At 44.3% G+C, this 17902-nt stretch overlaps 2 protein-coding genes and 1 long non-coding RNA gene across 3 annotated transcripts in view; 2 read left to right on the forward strand and 1 right to left on the reverse strand.

Moving 5' to 3' along the window:
* The window catches only part of arhgap25 (Rho GTPase activating protein 25), a 53890-nt gene extending 49940 nt beyond the window's left edge, over window positions 1–3950 (forward strand). Inside the window, exons 10-11 of the mRNA XM_061730435.1 lie at window positions 198–745; window positions 2529–3950. Of these exons, the coding sequence (XP_061586419.1) occupies window positions 198–745; window positions 2529–2727 (747 nt within the window). The 3' untranslated portion in view covers window positions 2728–3950. The remainder of the gene's footprint in view (window positions 1–197; window positions 746–2528) is intronic.
* A 4987-nt stretch (window positions 3951–8937) lies between these two features.
* LOC133451411 (uncharacterized) lies at window positions 8938–12958 on the reverse strand. The gene is made up of 3 exons (XR_009783168.1): window positions 12583–12958; window positions 12357–12498; window positions 8938–12252 (listed from the first exon to the last, which is right to left on the reverse strand). It is a non-coding gene; the product is annotated as an uncharacterized LOC133451411 (long non-coding RNA).
* Window positions 11365–14887, forward strand: bmp10 (bone morphogenetic protein 10). Its single transcript, XM_061730436.1, has 2 exons — window positions 11365–12220; window positions 12602–14887. Exons 1-2 carry the CDS (start codon window positions 11812–11814, stop codon window positions 13669–13671), a joined length of 1479 nt encoding a protein of 492 aa, XP_061586420.1. The 5' UTR covers window positions 11365–11811; the 3' UTR covers window positions 13672–14887.
* Window positions 14888–17902: the final 3015 nt, after the last annotated feature.

Genomic DNA, 17902 nt, shown 5'->3' on the forward strand with positions numbered 1-17902 from the left:
CCAACCTCTTTTAAAATATGTCTGAGTGAGTATGGAGAGTTATATAGAATCATGAGTTCTTTTAAATATGGTGATGTCACAAGACCCTGCAAATCTGGTTGACCAAATATTCAGATCACTGTCGAAGTGACAGGATTTACACTTATACTCTCAGTCAGAAAGATGTTTTTCAACCAATATTTGACTTTTTGTCTCAGATGGTGGATGCATCTCTGTCTGAGTCTCCAGAAGAGGAGGAAGACAACGACAGTCCGGGTCTGCACAGAGGACGCTGCGGCCGGCAGACGGCCCCCCAGGAAGCCGCGTCTCCCGGGGATGACGACAGGCTGGGGAGTCCCCGCAAACGCACACAGACTCTGCCCACCTTCAACTGCCCCCTCACCGGGATGGCGGCGAAGGCAGAAGCCCTCAACAGGTGGAGCCGCATCCAGGAGAGCCCCGAGGAAAAGGGGGGGACTTTGTCGGAGGACATTTTCAAAATCCTGGACCTGCGGAGTTCAGGATCGCTTTTCGGGGCCTCGCCGCTGAACAACAAGGAGGCGGAGGATAGATCAGTGGCCCGAAGGGGAAGTGACCACACAGGTTTGTCTAGTGCTGAAGCCCCAAAGCCTGAGAGTGAGTCCCGGCCGGCGCAGGGACTGTCCAGAGAAAAGAGCGCGGACACTGTGGCGGTGAGCGGGTCAGTGCAGCAGGTCAACAGCAGGCCAAAGCGGAAGGAGACGCCCCCCCAGCCGTCCATAGAGAGGTGAGATCAGCCGAGGACTTTCTCACGCTCTCACTAAGGGCCAATCCCAATACACCCCCTACTTTCTACCACTAGCCCTCACTCACTACCACTACCCCTAAAAATGAAGCCACAAATTTTAGGGCCCTTATAATCTTCCCAGGGCCCAGTCCCAATACTCCCACTACCCCTACTTTTCAGCACTAACCCTAAATTTTGCTTGCTACGTCACTGCGTGGTTTACGTTTGGGTACGTAAGCGACTGCTTAGTTACGTTTGCACATACGTCACACCATATCAGGAAGCTGAGAGCTAAAAGCTGTTTTAATTTCCGCTGTAGCGCTGTTAATATGCCACTTTATTAAGTTTTAATATTTTTTCAGGTGTAAAAGTAACCGTTAAGATCCCCAACCTGGGCTCAGTTTATCCAAATAACGCCTGTTAAGAAATTTGCTCCGAAAACTTCGGGATGAGAACTGCCTGCCGGCTCGGGAGCTGATTTATGGTTCCGCGTTAAATCGACTAACGCATGTAACGCGTGTAACGCGGAACCAAAAATCAGCCTTTATTCTGGCGAGGTTTGAAAAAGACTTTGCAACAACGGGCAAGCGAGTGATTATATACTTTCACTGAGTGAATATTATGAAAAAATATATATTTCTTGCTAGAAATGTAATCAAAACGCATTTTTATGCAGAAACTAACTCAAAATATTGAATTTATTCACTAAAAAATAAGAAATGTTTTTTTTTTTATTCAGTCTGCAAATGATGACGTAAAGCATTCTGGGAAATTTCTCTAGCCCTCGGTCAGCTAGTGTGCATCTGAAAACCCTCGCTCTGAAGGGCTAGATCAGGGGTCGGCAACCCAAAATGTTGAAAGAGCCATATTGGACCAAAAACACAAAAAACAAATATGTCAAGTGTACAAAAAATGAAAGGTCTTGTATAAGCCTTAGAATGAAGGCAAATGGTGAAAGGAGAAATGTGGAGAAAAAAGTCAAAATATGGAGAAAAAAGTCAAAATTTCGAGAAAAAAGTCAAAATTTCAAGAAAAAAGTCAAAATGTCGAGATTAATGTTGAAGTACAATCTTGAGAAAAAAGTGGAAATGATGAGAAAAAAGTGGAAATGTTGAGAAAAAAGTGGAAATGTTGAGAAAAAAATCGAAATGCCGAGAAAAAAGTCGAAATGTCGAGATTAAAAAGTAAAGGAAAAGGGAAGAAAAAAAAGAGAAAAAAGGAAAAAAAAGAAGAAAAAAGAAAAAAAAAAGAAGAAAAAAAAAGTTTAAAAAGAGAAAAAAAGAGAAAATAAAGAGAAAAAAAGAGAAAAAAGGAAGAAAAAAAGAAGAAAAAAGAAGAAAAAAAGGAAAAAAAGGTCAAACATTTTTGAAAAAGCTCCAGGAGCCACTAGGGCGGCACTAAAGAGAAATGTAGAGCTGCGGGTTGCCGACCCCTGGGCTAGATTGATAACCACAAGCCCTCGTTTTCCCCACTCCCACTAGATGAAAAGAGGATTTGGGACACCACTACCCTCATGGGAACGCGCAAAATTTAGGGGTAGTGCTGAAAAGTAGGGGTAGTGGGAGTATTGGGAATGGGCCTAACCTGACCTCTGTATCCCAGCCTGCACACACCAGTTTAGCATCAGAGCCAGACTTCAAACAGGGGAAGTCCTTTCCAAACAAGTGGCAGCATCTTTCTGTCTTTCTGTCGTTACAAATGCACGGATGCTATTTTTATCTGTAGCTTGTGAGTTTCTGCACAGCGTCTGACCTTTCTGTGCATCTCTCATCGTCTCTGACAGTTTGCAGCAGCAGAACGAGGAGCTGCACGCCACAGTGGCAGAGCTGCAGGCTGCTCTGGAGGCAGAGCGCCACCGTGTGGCCGCCCTGGAAATCTGCCTAAAGAATGCCGAGTGCAGCCGGGACGAGGCCCAGAGACGAAACGATGAGCTGCAAAGAGACATTCAGAAGTTTCTCACTGGGAAACAAACTCTTGCCTAAAAATAATGTTGTCTATTTATGACTGCGAACTTCAGCAGAGCTGATTTCCCAGGAGGTGCTCGTCCTCGCCCACCCAGTTGTTTCTTTTTGACTTCAGTATGGTCAAGAAGATAAATTATTGGCTTGTTTGTTTGTGCCCGTGAGATGTCTGTTCAGAGGAGGTCTGCACTGTTTAAAAGAAAGTACAGCCTTTTTTAGTTTATTCAATTTTATTTTGATAAGAATAAGAATAAGAATAAGAATAAGAATAATCATAATAATCATAATAATAATAATAAGAATAATAATAAGAAATAATAGTAAGAATGATCTGATCCTTCCAGGCCTTAAAGTCGGGTAAATTCAACCTCAGATGAACAGTAAACATGACATATTTAGCGGTGTCTTCAACCAAAAATAGGACAAAATGCAGAAGTTGTATTATGGAAAAACAAAGTACACCCCAAGACTGAGCAGCACGTGGAACCACAACCGCACCGATCTTCTTCCGTCTTGTATATCATCTGTTTCTCGTTCAGTTATGGAAGGGTTTTGGTTTAATCTTTCTATGGAAGCAGTGAGGGTGTACTTCATTTAACACACGCTTTCTGCATGTTTGGCTTAGTTATGTATGAAACAAATAAGGAATTTGTATATTATGTCATGTGTTACTGTTCCTCTGATTTAATTTTAATCTTAAAACCTGGAAAGAACTGGATTCTTTCTTTTTATGATCTGTTACATGAAGCCGAGTCTACTGTTGTTTTTTCACAAGGATGATATCTGTGTCCTTTGGAGATGAGTCGGCTCTTTTGTACGACTTTGTCGCTGTGTAGCTGTTGTACAGGACGTACAGGGAGAAAAGAAGAGCTTCACCTGCAATGAATTAACTTTATTTAAATGCAGATGTGAAGTTTAATGAGAGACATCTGGACATGTGATAGCAGTTAGCACATGGAGCAAATACTCAGTGTTGAATGGATGTAGTTGGGGGATATTTCTTAGGTTCAGTTGTAAATCAATAAAACGGCACAAATGAGACTTTTTTGTGTGCAAAATAATGTCAAGTCGTGTTTATTCAACACCAAAATTAGCCAAGATGTTTTTTTTGTTTGTTTGTGTAAATCAAGGGGCGATTTAACTGTTTACATGCAGAATTAAGGGAAAGGGCTGAAATTATGGGACAAAGTGAAAAGAAGACTGAACATCAGCACTGATGAGATAAATGCTAGGACAAAAAAAGAAAGGCTTAGGCCATTTACACCCGAGTGCAGGTACTGATGCGTAGGCTACTACATCCTGCTACCAATATCAATGTATGCTATTTGCACCCATGTATTATTAGAAAAAAAAATGTAAAAAAAATGATTTATAAAAAAAAAAATCCATCAGCTCAACAGTGATTTACAGGTATTCACACCACTTTTGATAAACTTAATTTAATCTCTTTAAAATATCTTACAATGACATACAGTAAGAGCAAAAATTGTTCATGCAAAAGTGTGAGAGCAGATGTTTGCCTGGCTCTATTGTTTGACATGGTTCCAATTTTAGAGTGGTGCACATGCGCATGGGCAACGCATTTCTTTTCATATGTCAACAGGGTGTGAATAGCTCAGCTAGTGAGGGCTTGCTATTTGTACCCTGGTGCAAATAGTCATTCCGAAAAAGAAAAACTGCAAACCAGTAAGCAGGCCCTCATGGCTGCATTCCCACCAGACGAGTCCTGCCCTGCCCCACCAGGCTGACTAGAGAGGAGCTTTCTGTCTCGGTAGGCACGCAGTGAGAGTATGTTACAGAGTGAGAACCTGCCAGGGCTGCCATCAGCTTCTCCATGTGTCATGTGATCACATACACCATTATGATACTACCACAAGAGCAAATTGGGCGTGGACTGACTTTTTTTTTTTTTAACACTATATTTATTGACATTTTTTCAATTATTACAACAATACAGTTACGGGATCTGTTAATAAAATGTACAATAAAATAAAAAAAAAACAATGAAACAAACACACAAGCATAGCAGACATAAAGATACAGAGACAAAAACAACAACATAAAAAAAACATTACACACAAAACTCAAAACAAAAGAAAAACAAAAACAAAAACAGAATCCTCCCTACATTATCATTCAACAGATTCATCCAGTACAGGTCCCAATGGATTACTCCTCATAAAGCGCATAAACTGTCCCCAGATTTCCCAAAAGTCAACAGATTTCCCTTTCATGGCATATGTCAATTTCTCTAATGCAAGACAGTTTGAGAGTTCTTTGTACCGTTGCTTGATGTCTGGTTTGGCTGGGTTCTTTCAAAACAATGCTATCGTATGTTTCGCCTGGAGAAGAGAGTAAGTTATCATACTCTTCTTTTTACTGTTTATTTTTAAATTATCAGGAAATATATCTAAGATACACAATTGTGGACAAATAGGAATATCTTCTGAGATAATCTGGGATAAGATACCAATTACTTCTTTCCAAAACTTTGCGATCTCTGGGCATTGTCATAAGCAGTGACATAATGTACCCCTCTCCACGTTACACTTTACACATTGGTCCGGTATATTAGGATCAAAACGATTAAGTAGAGAGGGTGGACTGACTTCTTACTTCCTGAGATGGTTTGCACAGGCAATGGCCATGCCTCCCCACTTTTCAGAGACACTTATGGCGGTTTTCCACTAGTACCTACTCAGCCCGACTCGACTCGACTCGTCTCGACTTGCCTTTGTTTCTTTTCAATACCCAGATCAGAAGTAGGCGGGTTGGAGCGAAGCGTATTTGATTGTGCGACCAAACGAGAAGTAAAGGCGCCGAAGACGGAGAACATTGATGAGTTGATAGAGGGTATGGATTGACGTCACTTCCCCACTGGAACGTCCCCTTACTCGCACTGAGTGGCAAAAATGGCTGCAACTAGTGGAGAAGACGGGATAACAGCCGATTATCGGCTTAAATTAAAGGCAGTTGGACTTGCCAGTGACCCGTACAGTAACCGGAAGAACCAGTGGTCCATGGACATTAATATTTGGCCACGAATCGAGTTTCCTGATATTTATATGTACTTAATTTCTACGCCGGGGAAATACACGAAGCAAAGCTTGAAGGCATACAAAAGTCTTGACGCTTGGTCCTACTTCAAGGCAGGATTTGTTGGTGAAATTAAAGTGATGAGGACACGGAACTTTATGATTTGACCGTTTAACATTAGCTACCCAAAAATCCAACATTACCTGATACAAAATGGGAACCGCAAATCCACGTTTCAGTGCCTGGAATCCAGTTGTTTCTGTGAATTGCAGCGATCCATTTGTCTCTCTTAAGCGTATTTTTTGGCAGTCTGTAAAACGATAACTCCGATTTCCTGCTAAATCTATGAGTACAGTCGATCCCACAACGGCTCTTTCCCATTTTAGATGTTTTCCAGTTGCTCAAACTGAAAGTTTACACTGCCACTCAGTCTTTCTGCCACTCAGTCTTTCTGCCACTCAGTGGGCGTAACCCGCTGTGAAGTTGCATCTGTGATGTCATGCGCATTCCTTCTATATCGGCTGCTTGTTCTGTGGGATTTATTTGAAATAAAATTAAAACAACGGTGGGAGAGAAGGTTTCGAGCAGCGAGGCCTTCTCTCCCCCTCTCTTGAAATTATGTCACGTCCTGACTCAGACATCTGATTGGCCAACCGCTCGTGCCAATCGGTGGCCTGTAGTGTGATGACGTCAGATACAGTCTGACTCAGGTGCTTAGAACCTCGGCAGAGTAGTTACAGAAAAGATATCTACTCGCGTTAGACCCCTAGTGGAAAAGAACCAAACCGAGTGGAGGCGAGTCGAGTCTGGCTGAGTAAGTACTAGTGGAAAAGCTCCATTAATGTGACCTCTGTGATGCATACAATTTTCCACATACAGTGGAGACTGGCTGACAGCCGTCCCCAGCATCGTGGGTTACTGGTGTCAGAACAGCACAGAAATGATCCTGCTAGTACTGCTGGATTCAAATGTTTCTGGTCAGACATATCTTTGCTTCAAGCATGGACTGGGATGTTGACATGCCCTCCTCCACTTTCACGTGCAAATGTTTTCCAACCACGCGAGATCAGGAAGTGCATCAGGAAGTTACGGTGGCCGACAAGGGCCAAACGCACTGCAACGGTCTATTGCGTCTCAGTTAAGGAAAACGGCTTCAAGTACAGAAACGATTCAAATTCACAAACTCAAAACGAGGTACAAAAAGAGGAACATGGTGCAAATGAAAAAACGTGCTGCAAAAAACAAAGACAAATGCAGCATCATCAAACGTGCTGCAAATAGAGAAACGATGCAAAGCACAAAACGATATAAAACGAGAAACCATCTTTAGAAGAAAAACGCTTCATAACGCTTCATAACTTCCTACTTCCGTAGGAAGTAGGAACGGATCATCGGATCAGAGCACTCACGCCAGCCGCATGGGCCAGAATTCAGGGGTCTCATGTATCTAAGAGTGGTAGAGGTTGTCTGGTGTGGGTGCAGCCTCAAGTCCAACAAAGACTTCCTGTCGCTCTTGTATTATTAAATGGAAAATCAAAAAAACCTAGTGGACATTTCTGGAACCTTCTTAGGTAGCTGGATGTAGACTTACAGGACTTTTTAAATGTCACATTAAATAAAATTTCACATAAATAAGATCACATACAACTACAAGGTGTTATTACAATGAATCCCATAAAGCCAATATTACTTGACTGTTCTGAGCTTTATGGAATGGCATAGTTTTTCAGTTCATTGTATTGGACTTCCGGTCCTCACATTTACACATTCGATTCAGGTTCACCGTTATCCTCGGTTACGCTACAACAGGCAGTGTTTTTCAGCTGACAAAGAAAAAACTAAACAAAATCAAACTCATAACAAGCTGCCCACCAACCATCAGAAAAAACAGAGCAATTTGCTCTCATGAAAGTGCTTTTTGTCAGCTAAACAATCAGACATTTCCCTCGGGCGTTGAAAAAGAACGAGCCAATCTAATTACTACATAGGTTTTAAAATGATCTCATTAAGACTTTATTGCTCTTACTCTTTAAAAGCCCCCAACATTCCTCAAACGAGTCAAAACGGCTTCAAGAAGAGTAAAAGACTCTGTTAAGTTAGTTTCCTAACTCCTAACAGACTTTAAAGATGTTGTCGTTAATGGTGGTTTTATATTGAAGTTGTGCTTTCTATTTCAGTTATTTATGCTGACAGGCGAACACATGGAGATCATATTACTGGTACGCTGGATATCACTACAGTGTGTTGCATGTTACAGGGCTTAGTCCAAAAATAGCAAGCCTGACCCCCACGAAGCCACTTTTGTTATACTTGGAGGCCCTTAATGGAGACCATATGGAGGGGCCGGGCTGTGTGCAGGAGAACACCGTCACTATCGAGCCTCTTTGAGCCCATCAGGAAGATGTGATAGTCCGTTGCTGCAGCAGTTCAACAAAGCACCAGATAACGGCATGTCTGTCAACTGTCAGCCTGGCGGATGAGTGGCAGAGGCAGGAAAAGCTCATTCTTTCCAATCTGTGTGACGCACTGAAATCAAGAGTGTATCTGTGGGTCACACGAAGAAGCTCAGGAATGAAGGACAGTTGTGTACTGGGACGAGGGCTCAGGTGATGCTGGTATTCAGATGTGTGAGGGGTCAGTCACTGAGAGTCACCGTAAAAGCGGAGTCATACAGTCACCTGAGCCAGCGGTTCCCAACCTTTTTTCCTTGGAGCCCCCCTACTTGTGTCTAAGACCAGCCAGGCCCCCCGACCCGTACGTACTAGCACCAAAATAGTCTTTAATTGAAAAAATTAACATTAATTATGTTTTTTTGATACATTTCACTTTGGTTTACTCTGTATACATATGACTTTGTTTTTCTCCAATGTCACCAATGTATAAAATACGCACAAAAGGACATAAAAGGACATAAAATATTTCTGAAAAATGTCTCTTTTAATATGAGACTAACATTTTTTAACATTCTTCCTTTAACAACCTGTCGGAGTAGATTAAATGTTGAGTAATGATATAATAATAAGGAATTAAATCATTTCCTGTGTTTGTCACCAGTGTATAAAAAACACAAAAAATATTCAAGACATTCATAAATTATTCCTAACTATTTCTTATGAAGGACTCATTCGCAAATGTAATTTTTACAACTGCATAATTTCAAAGCAGACAAAGTTTCACGCCCCCCCAGAGATCTCTGGCGCCCCCCCAGGGGGACCCCAGGTTGGGAGACACTGACCTGAGCTACACAGACTTTCAGTTTGATGGACACCTGTGTTTTGACAAGGACATTTTTTTATTTATAAATATCAGTTTATGAGCAATACACACGTTTTTCTTGACATCGATATACATCTGGCCCAAGTCTCAGAAGATTTATGTAAATTGATGTTACATGAAAGCTTTTTGTCCAACAAAATCAATGTACTTTGTTGCCCATATTTCCAACGGCATCAATAGTTCACACCTGCACTGCATCAATGAAAGACGCTATGCAAAGATCCTACACATTACAACACAAAACAGAGAGGCAGAACACTAGGGTTCAGACTCAAACAAGTTCAGATTCAAACAAACCAGGTGTAAAAACGACCTCAGGGTATCTTGTCTGATGAGCCATGAGTCAGTCCGCACTCGCAGGCTCACCAAACACCTCCATGTGTAATAGTTATTCCACACAACTGAGACTTAATAGAGGAGGATATTACTTCTCACCTCATCTTGAGGGGGGGGTCAAGCGGCGCTGATCCCCAATAAACAGTCATCAGCAGGATGATTACCACAAAAAAAAAAAGATAAGACGACCTTGGCAGTTTCCTGGGGGGTTTTCAGGTGTACGTTAACACAATTCCAAGGAAGAAAGACATCAGCATTGACTTTAGAGAAACACTTGTTGCTGCCTGTCAGTCTGAGAAATGTGACAAGACCACCTCTGACATCAGCTTACAGTGAGAAAGATTATTCACAAGTGGAAGACACTCAAGAGGGTTTCCCATCGTCACAGAGCGGGCGTCATAGCAAGTTCACCCTCAAGGTCAGGGTGTGTGATACTCATTATGTTTAATATTTCAAAATAACTATAGGCTTGTATCAGCATGTTAAACATCAAGGTTTCTGACGGCAAAGTCAAAGAAAAGTTGTTTGGAAAGGCTGCCAGTACGAAGCCGAGCAGAGCTCAGGTTTGCAGAGTTGCAGCTGAACAATCCTCCAAACCTCTGAAGGTTTGTCCTATTGACAGAGTACACCAAAATAGAGATATTTGCCCATAACGCCCCAACATGTTTGGCAAATAAATGGTTTATTAACACAAACACTTCATGGAAAGCGTCAAGCACGGGGATAGAGGTGTGACGATTTCGTCTCTGCAGCCTCTTTGCAATCATTGAGTCAACCATGAACTCTAGATAAAGCTTGGTTGATATCGGGCTGTATGGCAGGACAATGATCAGAAACACGCCAGGATGGCTGCAAGAAGAGGATCAAAGTGTTGTAATGACCCAGTCAAAGTCCAGACCTCGATCTGAGGGAACTCCTGTAGTGGTACGTGAGGAGAGCCATGAATGAAAGAATGTCTGCAAACCGCAATGAACTTGAGTACGTTTTTAAAGAGATGTGGGCCAGAATTCCTCCACAGCGATGTAAGTGACTGATAAGGTCATACAGGATAAGTTTACTTCTGCTGAAGGTGTTTCTACAAGCTTTTGAACTCAGTTTTTCCTGCATCTGTACTTTGACTTAGTTTTTGTTCAATACACTTAATAAGAAAGAAAGGTGCAGTGTAATTTGTCATGTGTTATTGTTCACCAGAACTTCTATTTACCTGATTTTAAGACCTGGCAACGATCAGAAGAGTAAACAATCTTTTTCCATATGGCTGCACATTTTTCGGATGTCATTTGTTACTGGATTGTTGAATACTTCTTGTGTCCCCGGCTTTCTGTAGTCGTCACCTTTGACTTGTTGCTGTCTCCCTAATCGAGAGGAATGTCTCCAGAAAATGTTTGCCCCTTGATGCAATGCCTCCAAGGTGCCTCATCTTGTCTTGTATTTTACATCCTTACTCTCTTCCTTTCTTCAAAGAAACCTCTTATGTTAGAATAACCCATTTCAAACACAGCGGCAGATGGGGGTGCAACTTGATTGTTACCTTGCTGAATGAATGCAAATGATTATTTCGCACTATTTTATACTTTTCATTTGTACATTCAAATGTTCTAAGTGAACCCAGTAGCTATCATGGCCCACTATTAAGGCGGCACACCCCATTGCCTTCCAATTTCATTCGGACCAGGGTCGTCTGATAGACGAATACTACTACAGACAATGATATCAACAAACCCCACAAACAGCATTTTGTCAAAAAGAAATGCTCAATGGTGCTTAGAAAGCTGTTGACATAACTTCACCATTTACTAAGGAAATAAACAAATGAACAGTATCAAGCCTGGAACGCCCGCCCAAACAAAATAGCCCTTCCACAAGGAAGAGGCTACAGGACAGTGTTTACAAAATCCTCATTAAGGAAGTTGTGAGATAACGCACACGCTCATGTGCATCACACAGAGTTAAAGGGAAGGCACGCACACACACACACCCCAAAGAGACCATAAGCACTGAGCAATGCAGAGCCCACCATATCATAGATAAGGGACAGGAGGACAGAGCTGGGAAAACAGAGCAGAGCTCAGAGAGAGACTGACAGAGGAGAGGACACAACAGAGATGAGTCGGACAGACAAAGGCGAGCCTCGGCCACCCTGTCACCGGAACCACCACCCTGTTGAAAAGGACTTCAAAAGGTGTGCATGAGAATAAATGCTGTTAAATCTGGAGGAGAGCCACAGGAGAACGCGTGCCTGCAGAGGGGCTCACATTGGTCAGTGCAGGGGTCAACAACACTTCAGCCGCTGCCAGGAAGCCTCAACTTTCTTAGGCTGCACATGAACTGACCATAATCGCATAGCTCTTTGGATTTATATTGAGAAATTAGGATAATTTTTTCTCCTTGTTGCATGAGCTCATCCATAGATGACCATAGAGGGTGTAAACTAAGTTACTGCCGATCACTTCTCCCATGGCGAGAATCTGGGTCTCTCAACTAGGAACCATTTGCAGCTCCAAGATTTTGTTCTTGTTGTTATCCGCCCTGCTGATCCAGAGGCCTCTGTTTGGAGAGAGCAGCCCAATCTCCAGTCCTCGCCAGAGGCATCGTCCCCCTCCGGGGCTGGGGGACGGCCATGGAGGGGTGGTGGACCCATCGCTGCTGGAGCAAGATGCCAACTCGGATATGCAAAGCGTCCTGGAGGGCCTGAAGGAACAGTTTCTGCGAACGTTCAACCTCTCTGGCTTGGGTCCGCCTGCCTTGCCTCCTGGAGGTGCAAGAGAGGAGCCGCCTGAATACATGATGGAGCTTTACAACCGCTTTGCTAGTGACCGGACCGCCATGCCCACCGCCAACATCATCCGCAGCTTCAAAAACGAAGGTACAGCTCTGCTCCGCATGATGATGAACCTGCTGCACAGACAGAGAGAGAATGGTCTTTTCTTTATAAATGTGTTCATTTATCTTCTTCATAAACATTTTGATCGTGAAAAGTACCAGTAAATGTTCTTTTTCACCTTTCACTTTCCAAGCCCGAGACAATTAAGCGGTGAAACCTAATTGTTTATGTATACAGTTGCACCGAGCCTTTGTGAGGTTGAGCTTCTACAGTCTTTTCCTTTTTTAATGATCCTAATCCTCCAAAATGGCGCTCTTATCCTGAATGGCAAAGCAGAACGTAAACATAGATTGCAAACTCTGTATTCAAAAAGATAATTCAACAAGCAAAAGTTTCATTTTCACCATTTTTCTCCTTGCTCAGATTCAACTCCCAGTGTTGTGGATGTTGGAGGAGTGAGGCGCCACCCACTCCTCTTCAACGTGTCAATCCCCCATCACGAACACATCACTGCGACTGAGCTCCGCCTCTACACCCTTGTCCAGATCGACCGCCACCTCTATGCCGGTGTCGACCGCAAGGTCACTATCTACGAAGTGGAACTGCACGCCCAACCTGACAACGTGACTGATGTGAGGACAGCGAGAGGAGACGCCTTCGTTGGGGCAGAGGAGCGCACAGACCTGCTGGAACTGGCTTCACGTCAAGTTTACGGGACAGATAACAGCTGGGAGGCTTTTGATCTCACTGCCGCCGCTCAGCGTTGGCGCAAATCTGACGGCGGCACCACGCACCGGTTGGAGGTGCACGTTTCCAGCCTTCCTAGTGACGAGAATGTTGACGATGTGAACGACCACGGCGAAGACGGTGGTCTACCCGAAGGTGACATGAAGATTGACAACAGTCCCGAGGAAAGGCATAAGCCCCTGCTGATTGTTTTCTCCGATGATCAAAGTAGTGATCACCGTGACGACAGACGCGACCTGAACGAGATGATCGACCACGAAACCTCCGACACGGTTCTACGGAATGACGTGGGCCTGGGTCTCGATGGGTTGTGGGGGGAGCTGGGAAGTGACAGCGAGGAGGGAGAGCCGAATGAAGAAGACCTCATCCAGATGCGGTCGAACCTGATCTACGACACGGCGTCCCGCATCCGACGCAACGCCAAGGGCAACCACTGCAAGAAGCAGTCTCTGTACGTAGAGTTCAAGGACATCGGCTGGGACAGCTGGATCCTGGCGCCCACCGGTTACGATGCCTTTGAGTGCACCGGTGCTTGTTCCTATCCGCTGACGAAGCACGTCACACCCACGAAGCACGCCATCGTCCAGACACTGGTCAACATCAACAGCCCTCAGAAAGCGGCGCGGGTGTGTTGCGTGCCCACCAAGCTCGAACCCATTTCCCTGCTGTACCTGGACGACACAGGAGTGGTCACCTACAAGTACAAGTATGACGGCATGGTGGTGGCGGAGTGTGGCTGCAGATAGTCCGCAGCGCCAGAGAGTTTAACTCTTAGGAAAGTCTTACCACAAGAGGAAGGACACAAAACTAACAATAAGCTGCAAGGACGGGTGATGGGGTTGTGTTCAAGCACAGAGAGAGACAGTTTCTGACGTCTCTGTGAGGGTTTTTCAGTGAGACTGGACGTTTTTATTCAGCAGTGATACCAGGTGGACAATCATGTATTTTGTACTGTAAATCATTCCCTTATGGCTCGAGCATGGATATCAGCTGCCGTCAGTCACACAGCGGAGGGAAGATAGAGCCGGTTAACACATCGACTGTCAACAGGTTGCCAAGGATGATTTAAAGGTATGCCATCATACTAAGAAAACTGAAAAGACTCGAGATCTCTCAGCAAACTGAACCTGCTCTACAATCTGTGCAGCTTGGTGGGAACTAGTGGGTCAGTGGTCCTCCTCCCTCTCCTTTCCCCTGACATCTATCTTCCTCTCCACTTATCTCTGCCCTCCCCGCTGAATGCGAGCACTTATCAGCACTTCATGTGACTCGGCACAGTGAAATAACCTCCCCGAGGCAACCTGACGAGCCATGAACTCCCCAGGCCCACCTCCTGCAGCCTTCTGATATCCTGAGGTCCTGGTGGCAGGGTTATCTATCTCAACCCTGTTTCCCACTTCACATGCCTCTTTTCCACTGCCCCGGGTCACAGCGATAGGAAGGTGTTGGGGGCTGAGAAACATGAATGCCGCCACTCGTGACCGGAGGACTCGAAGCCATTCTGGGCAACTTTTGACATGGTGGGAGGTGGGGGGAGAGGGGCCAGGGGTTGTCCACATTCCTTGGCAAACTGTTTTAACTGACTGACCCAGCTCTGCGTACCTTCTGCATTTCTAAAACTGAGTCATCCATCACTTCTTTGGAAAGAAAATGGCTTTGTTGGAATGTGACAATCTTTAAGCCTGAATTAAGATGGAAAAGTGGCCACGCTGTCGCTTTTATGGATGCCTAAAGGAATTACTTCCGTTTGTTATACGCCTTTTGATACCTCTGCTGCTTGTGTCAAATAAAAGAATATTTATTGTTCTAATTTATTAATTTTTACGACAGAGTAGATGACTATATGTACATTTGTTAGCGTAGAGCAGGTTTTGTAACCATGACAATGCATTTGCAGCACAAAATGAACTTGTTGGGAAGAGAATTGATAACGATTTATAGACAATAAAAAAACAACTACTTAACGAAAAATTGTGTCGTGAAAAATTTCATGATGTCATGCCTCACTGCTGTTGTGTTTCACTCTAAACTGAACAAGATGCATCGAAGGACACGACCGTTATTTAGGAAGACGTAGGTGCGATGACACGTTGCAATGTTGATGTTCAGATCTTTAATTCCAACACTATCAGCTCAAAGGTCGCGGTTCACGCACAACACAACAGAGAACCATGGGAGAAAGACCAGAACAAAATGGACGACCTGCAGCGTGTGCTGACGGCGAGCAGGCTGCAGACATCTGTGACGAAACCCTGTTAGTGAAGAGAAAATGTGAACAAACGCCAGAGCGGCATCCAGATTGCATCAACTCTATCCTGGAAAAAAACAAACAGTGTGACGCCTGTTTCGTAGAGGATTGTATTGTTCTGCTCATGTCCAAATACATTTGTGATACAAGTCATCTGGTCCGTGTCTGAGTGGAGCTGCAGCAGGGTAAAGATTAGACATTGTGGTTCTGACACGTTTCCTCTCAGATGCTCCTGCAGCCCAAAGCCAGCATCACTGACGTAGTATATTTTTTGAAACAGGCGTGAGGAGACAACTTATGCCTTCATGACAGCATCGTTTACGTCTGTTTACAAATCTGCAATAGGAATGAAAACTCCTGCTCCCGCGAAGACTCAGAAAAAAAGACCCCCATTTGGCAGCGGCCGGCTTAGCAGACGTGTACTGAGACGTTTCAGAACACAAACATGTCAGGAACTCCGCGACCTCTCGTTTGAGATAAAGTAGAGGTTGTCTAAAAATGGTTTAAAACCAGAGAGCAAGAACCTCAGTTGCTGCAGCAAAAGGCAGAGTCAGCTATGTAAAGCTCACTAATTAAATATTTACAGGAAACTGGAGGAAATATGAATCTGGCCTTTGTCACTGCAGAATATCAGGGAATGCGTTGTAGTGTGATGTTTTGGGTATCAGCTTGGGTGATGAGCCCCGCTGCAGAGGGCTTTATGTGGTTTATTTTTATATATTTAGCTTTTGTCGCTCCTTTGTTTTCTATTTTATTTAAAGCCATCCATCTAGAGAATCTAAAATAGGTCATGTTGAAGGGCTTTTCCTACGTGATAAAGGCAGGAGTGCACCTAACGCCGGATAAACAGTATGAACACTTCCTAATGTGTAAAGTCCTGCCAATGTCTACTGGCCGACATCACGAAGTCGGCTGCTGGACGTCGACGTGCCTCTCGCTGTGAACGTGTGTTCTTGTGTGTGTGTCACCCAAAGCTGCATGACTCGCCCTAACTCTGACGTGGGGGTCTGTAATAAGGCCTGATTGTTTCCGTTTTGGTTCACGTTGTTTATCATTCCCTCTCCTGGCAATTCCACCACCCAGCACTCATCTCTGGCTCCGTCTTCGTCAGTGTTGTTTCCCAGGAAAAGCGCAGCTTTCACAATCGCTTCATGTGCGGAGTCACCTCCGAATGTTCAAACGCTTTTTAATGATTTGCATCTGAGGTTGCGAAACTTCTGGGAATCCACTGAAAGAGTCAGTAATGAAGAACACATGCTCAGTGGTGCACTCGGCCAACAGGACGCCGAGGAGGCTCTCTGCCGAATGAGCTTTTAGAAGAAGAAAAAGTCAGAACAAAAAGTAGGCAAACAGTTTTCACTCTTCACGAAAAGTGATGTCAAAAGTTCCTCCTCTCTTTTCATCTATTGCCTCAAAAAGTGTAATGTGTCCTTGCTGGCTACACTCCTACCTGTGAGAAAATGAAAGTTTCCCTGAAGTCATGTGAAGATATTAAATGTTCTGAGACAGTATGTCCCTGCAGAAGAGAGCTGCCAAGCATGAGTCTCCTTCTCTGCCTTGCTGCTCTGCCTTGCTGCTCTGCCTTGCTGCTCTGCCTTGCTGCTCTGCCTTGCTGCTCTGCCTTGCTGCTCTGTCTTGCTGCCCTGCCTTGCTGCCCTGCCTCGCTGCCCTGCCTCGCTGCTCTGCCTCGCTGCTCTGCCTTTCTGCTCTGCCTCGCTGCTCTGCCTTGCTGCTCTGCCTCGCTGCTCTGCCTTGCTGCTCTGCCTCGCTGCTCTGCCTTGCTGCTCTGCCTCGCTGCTCTGCCTTTCTGCTCTGCCTCACTGCTCTGCCTTGCTGCTCTGCCTCGCTGCTCTGCCTTGCCGCTCTGCCTTGCTGCTCTGCCTCGCTGCTCTGCCTCCTCTCAGATCCTCTCCTGCTGTTCTCAGGTCTCTCTGTTAAGGAGCATCAGCCAACCAGGACACAGATCTTGCTCAGCCTCATCCCAGATGTTTTTAAATGGTTTCTGTCACCTCTCCAGGAACCCTTTGCACGTCCTCTGCCCCCAGTGAGAAAATAAATGGTTATTTATGCAACTCAAGTGTAGCTAGGGTCCCTGCAGACAGTATTTAGACTATATTAGTACAAAGTGTGTATAAAAAGGACTCTTTGTCCCCTAGTGCTGTGAAAATATGAGAGAGGGGGTTGTCTAATGGTCAGTCAGTCACAGATATCCAAGTGTGGCCCCCGTCCTGGTGTGGTGCAGAAATGTAGACAAAGTAGTTACGCAACATTAGAAATAACAGCAATCGGACTGTCTCTAATTAGGCTCAATAAATGGATGATATATGGAATACTCAGCACTCGTTACCACTTTCACTGTCAGATCACAGTAAAAAGTTGCTTTTTTGAAATAGCAAATACCCCCAGATTAAAGCATTGGGTTCATTACTGGATTTGTTTGAGGCTATGTCAATGTCAGTTTTCTTTTATTTATTTGTTGTTTTGTTTTTGAACAGAATAAAGCAATGAGACGCCCGTGAGCGCAGGAGTTCAGATGTTTCCTATCAAGAGCCTCGGCCAGGACTAATGCAGGGTTGATAACGTACAGGAAGACCAGCTCCATTTACCTGCGAGATTAATGCTCAAGGGAATATTGAAATACATGGGAAAACGTGAACGTGGCTAAAAATAAACAATCAATTAACTGATTATTTCAGTCAACAGTAAAATGTGTTCATGGTGTTCTGTAG

This window comes from Cololabis saira, chromosome 9 (assembly GCF_033807715.1).
Source record: "Cololabis saira isolate AMF1-May2022 chromosome 9, fColSai1.1, whole genome shotgun sequence".
In the NCBI taxonomy this organism is placed as follows: domain Eukaryota; kingdom Metazoa; phylum Chordata; class Actinopteri; order Beloniformes; family Belonidae; genus Cololabis; species Cololabis saira.

Bases quoted from the DNA above. Each gene is read 5' to 3' on its own strand.
- bmp10 (XM_061730436.1), top strand. From the start codon at position 11,812: ATGGCGAGAATCTGGGTCTCTCAACTAGGAACCATTTGCAGCTCCAAG. The intron at 12,221-12,601 runs GTACAGCTCTGC...CTCCTTGCTCAG, and splicing joins CCGCAGCTTCAAAAACGAAG to ATTCAACTCCCAGTGTTGTG.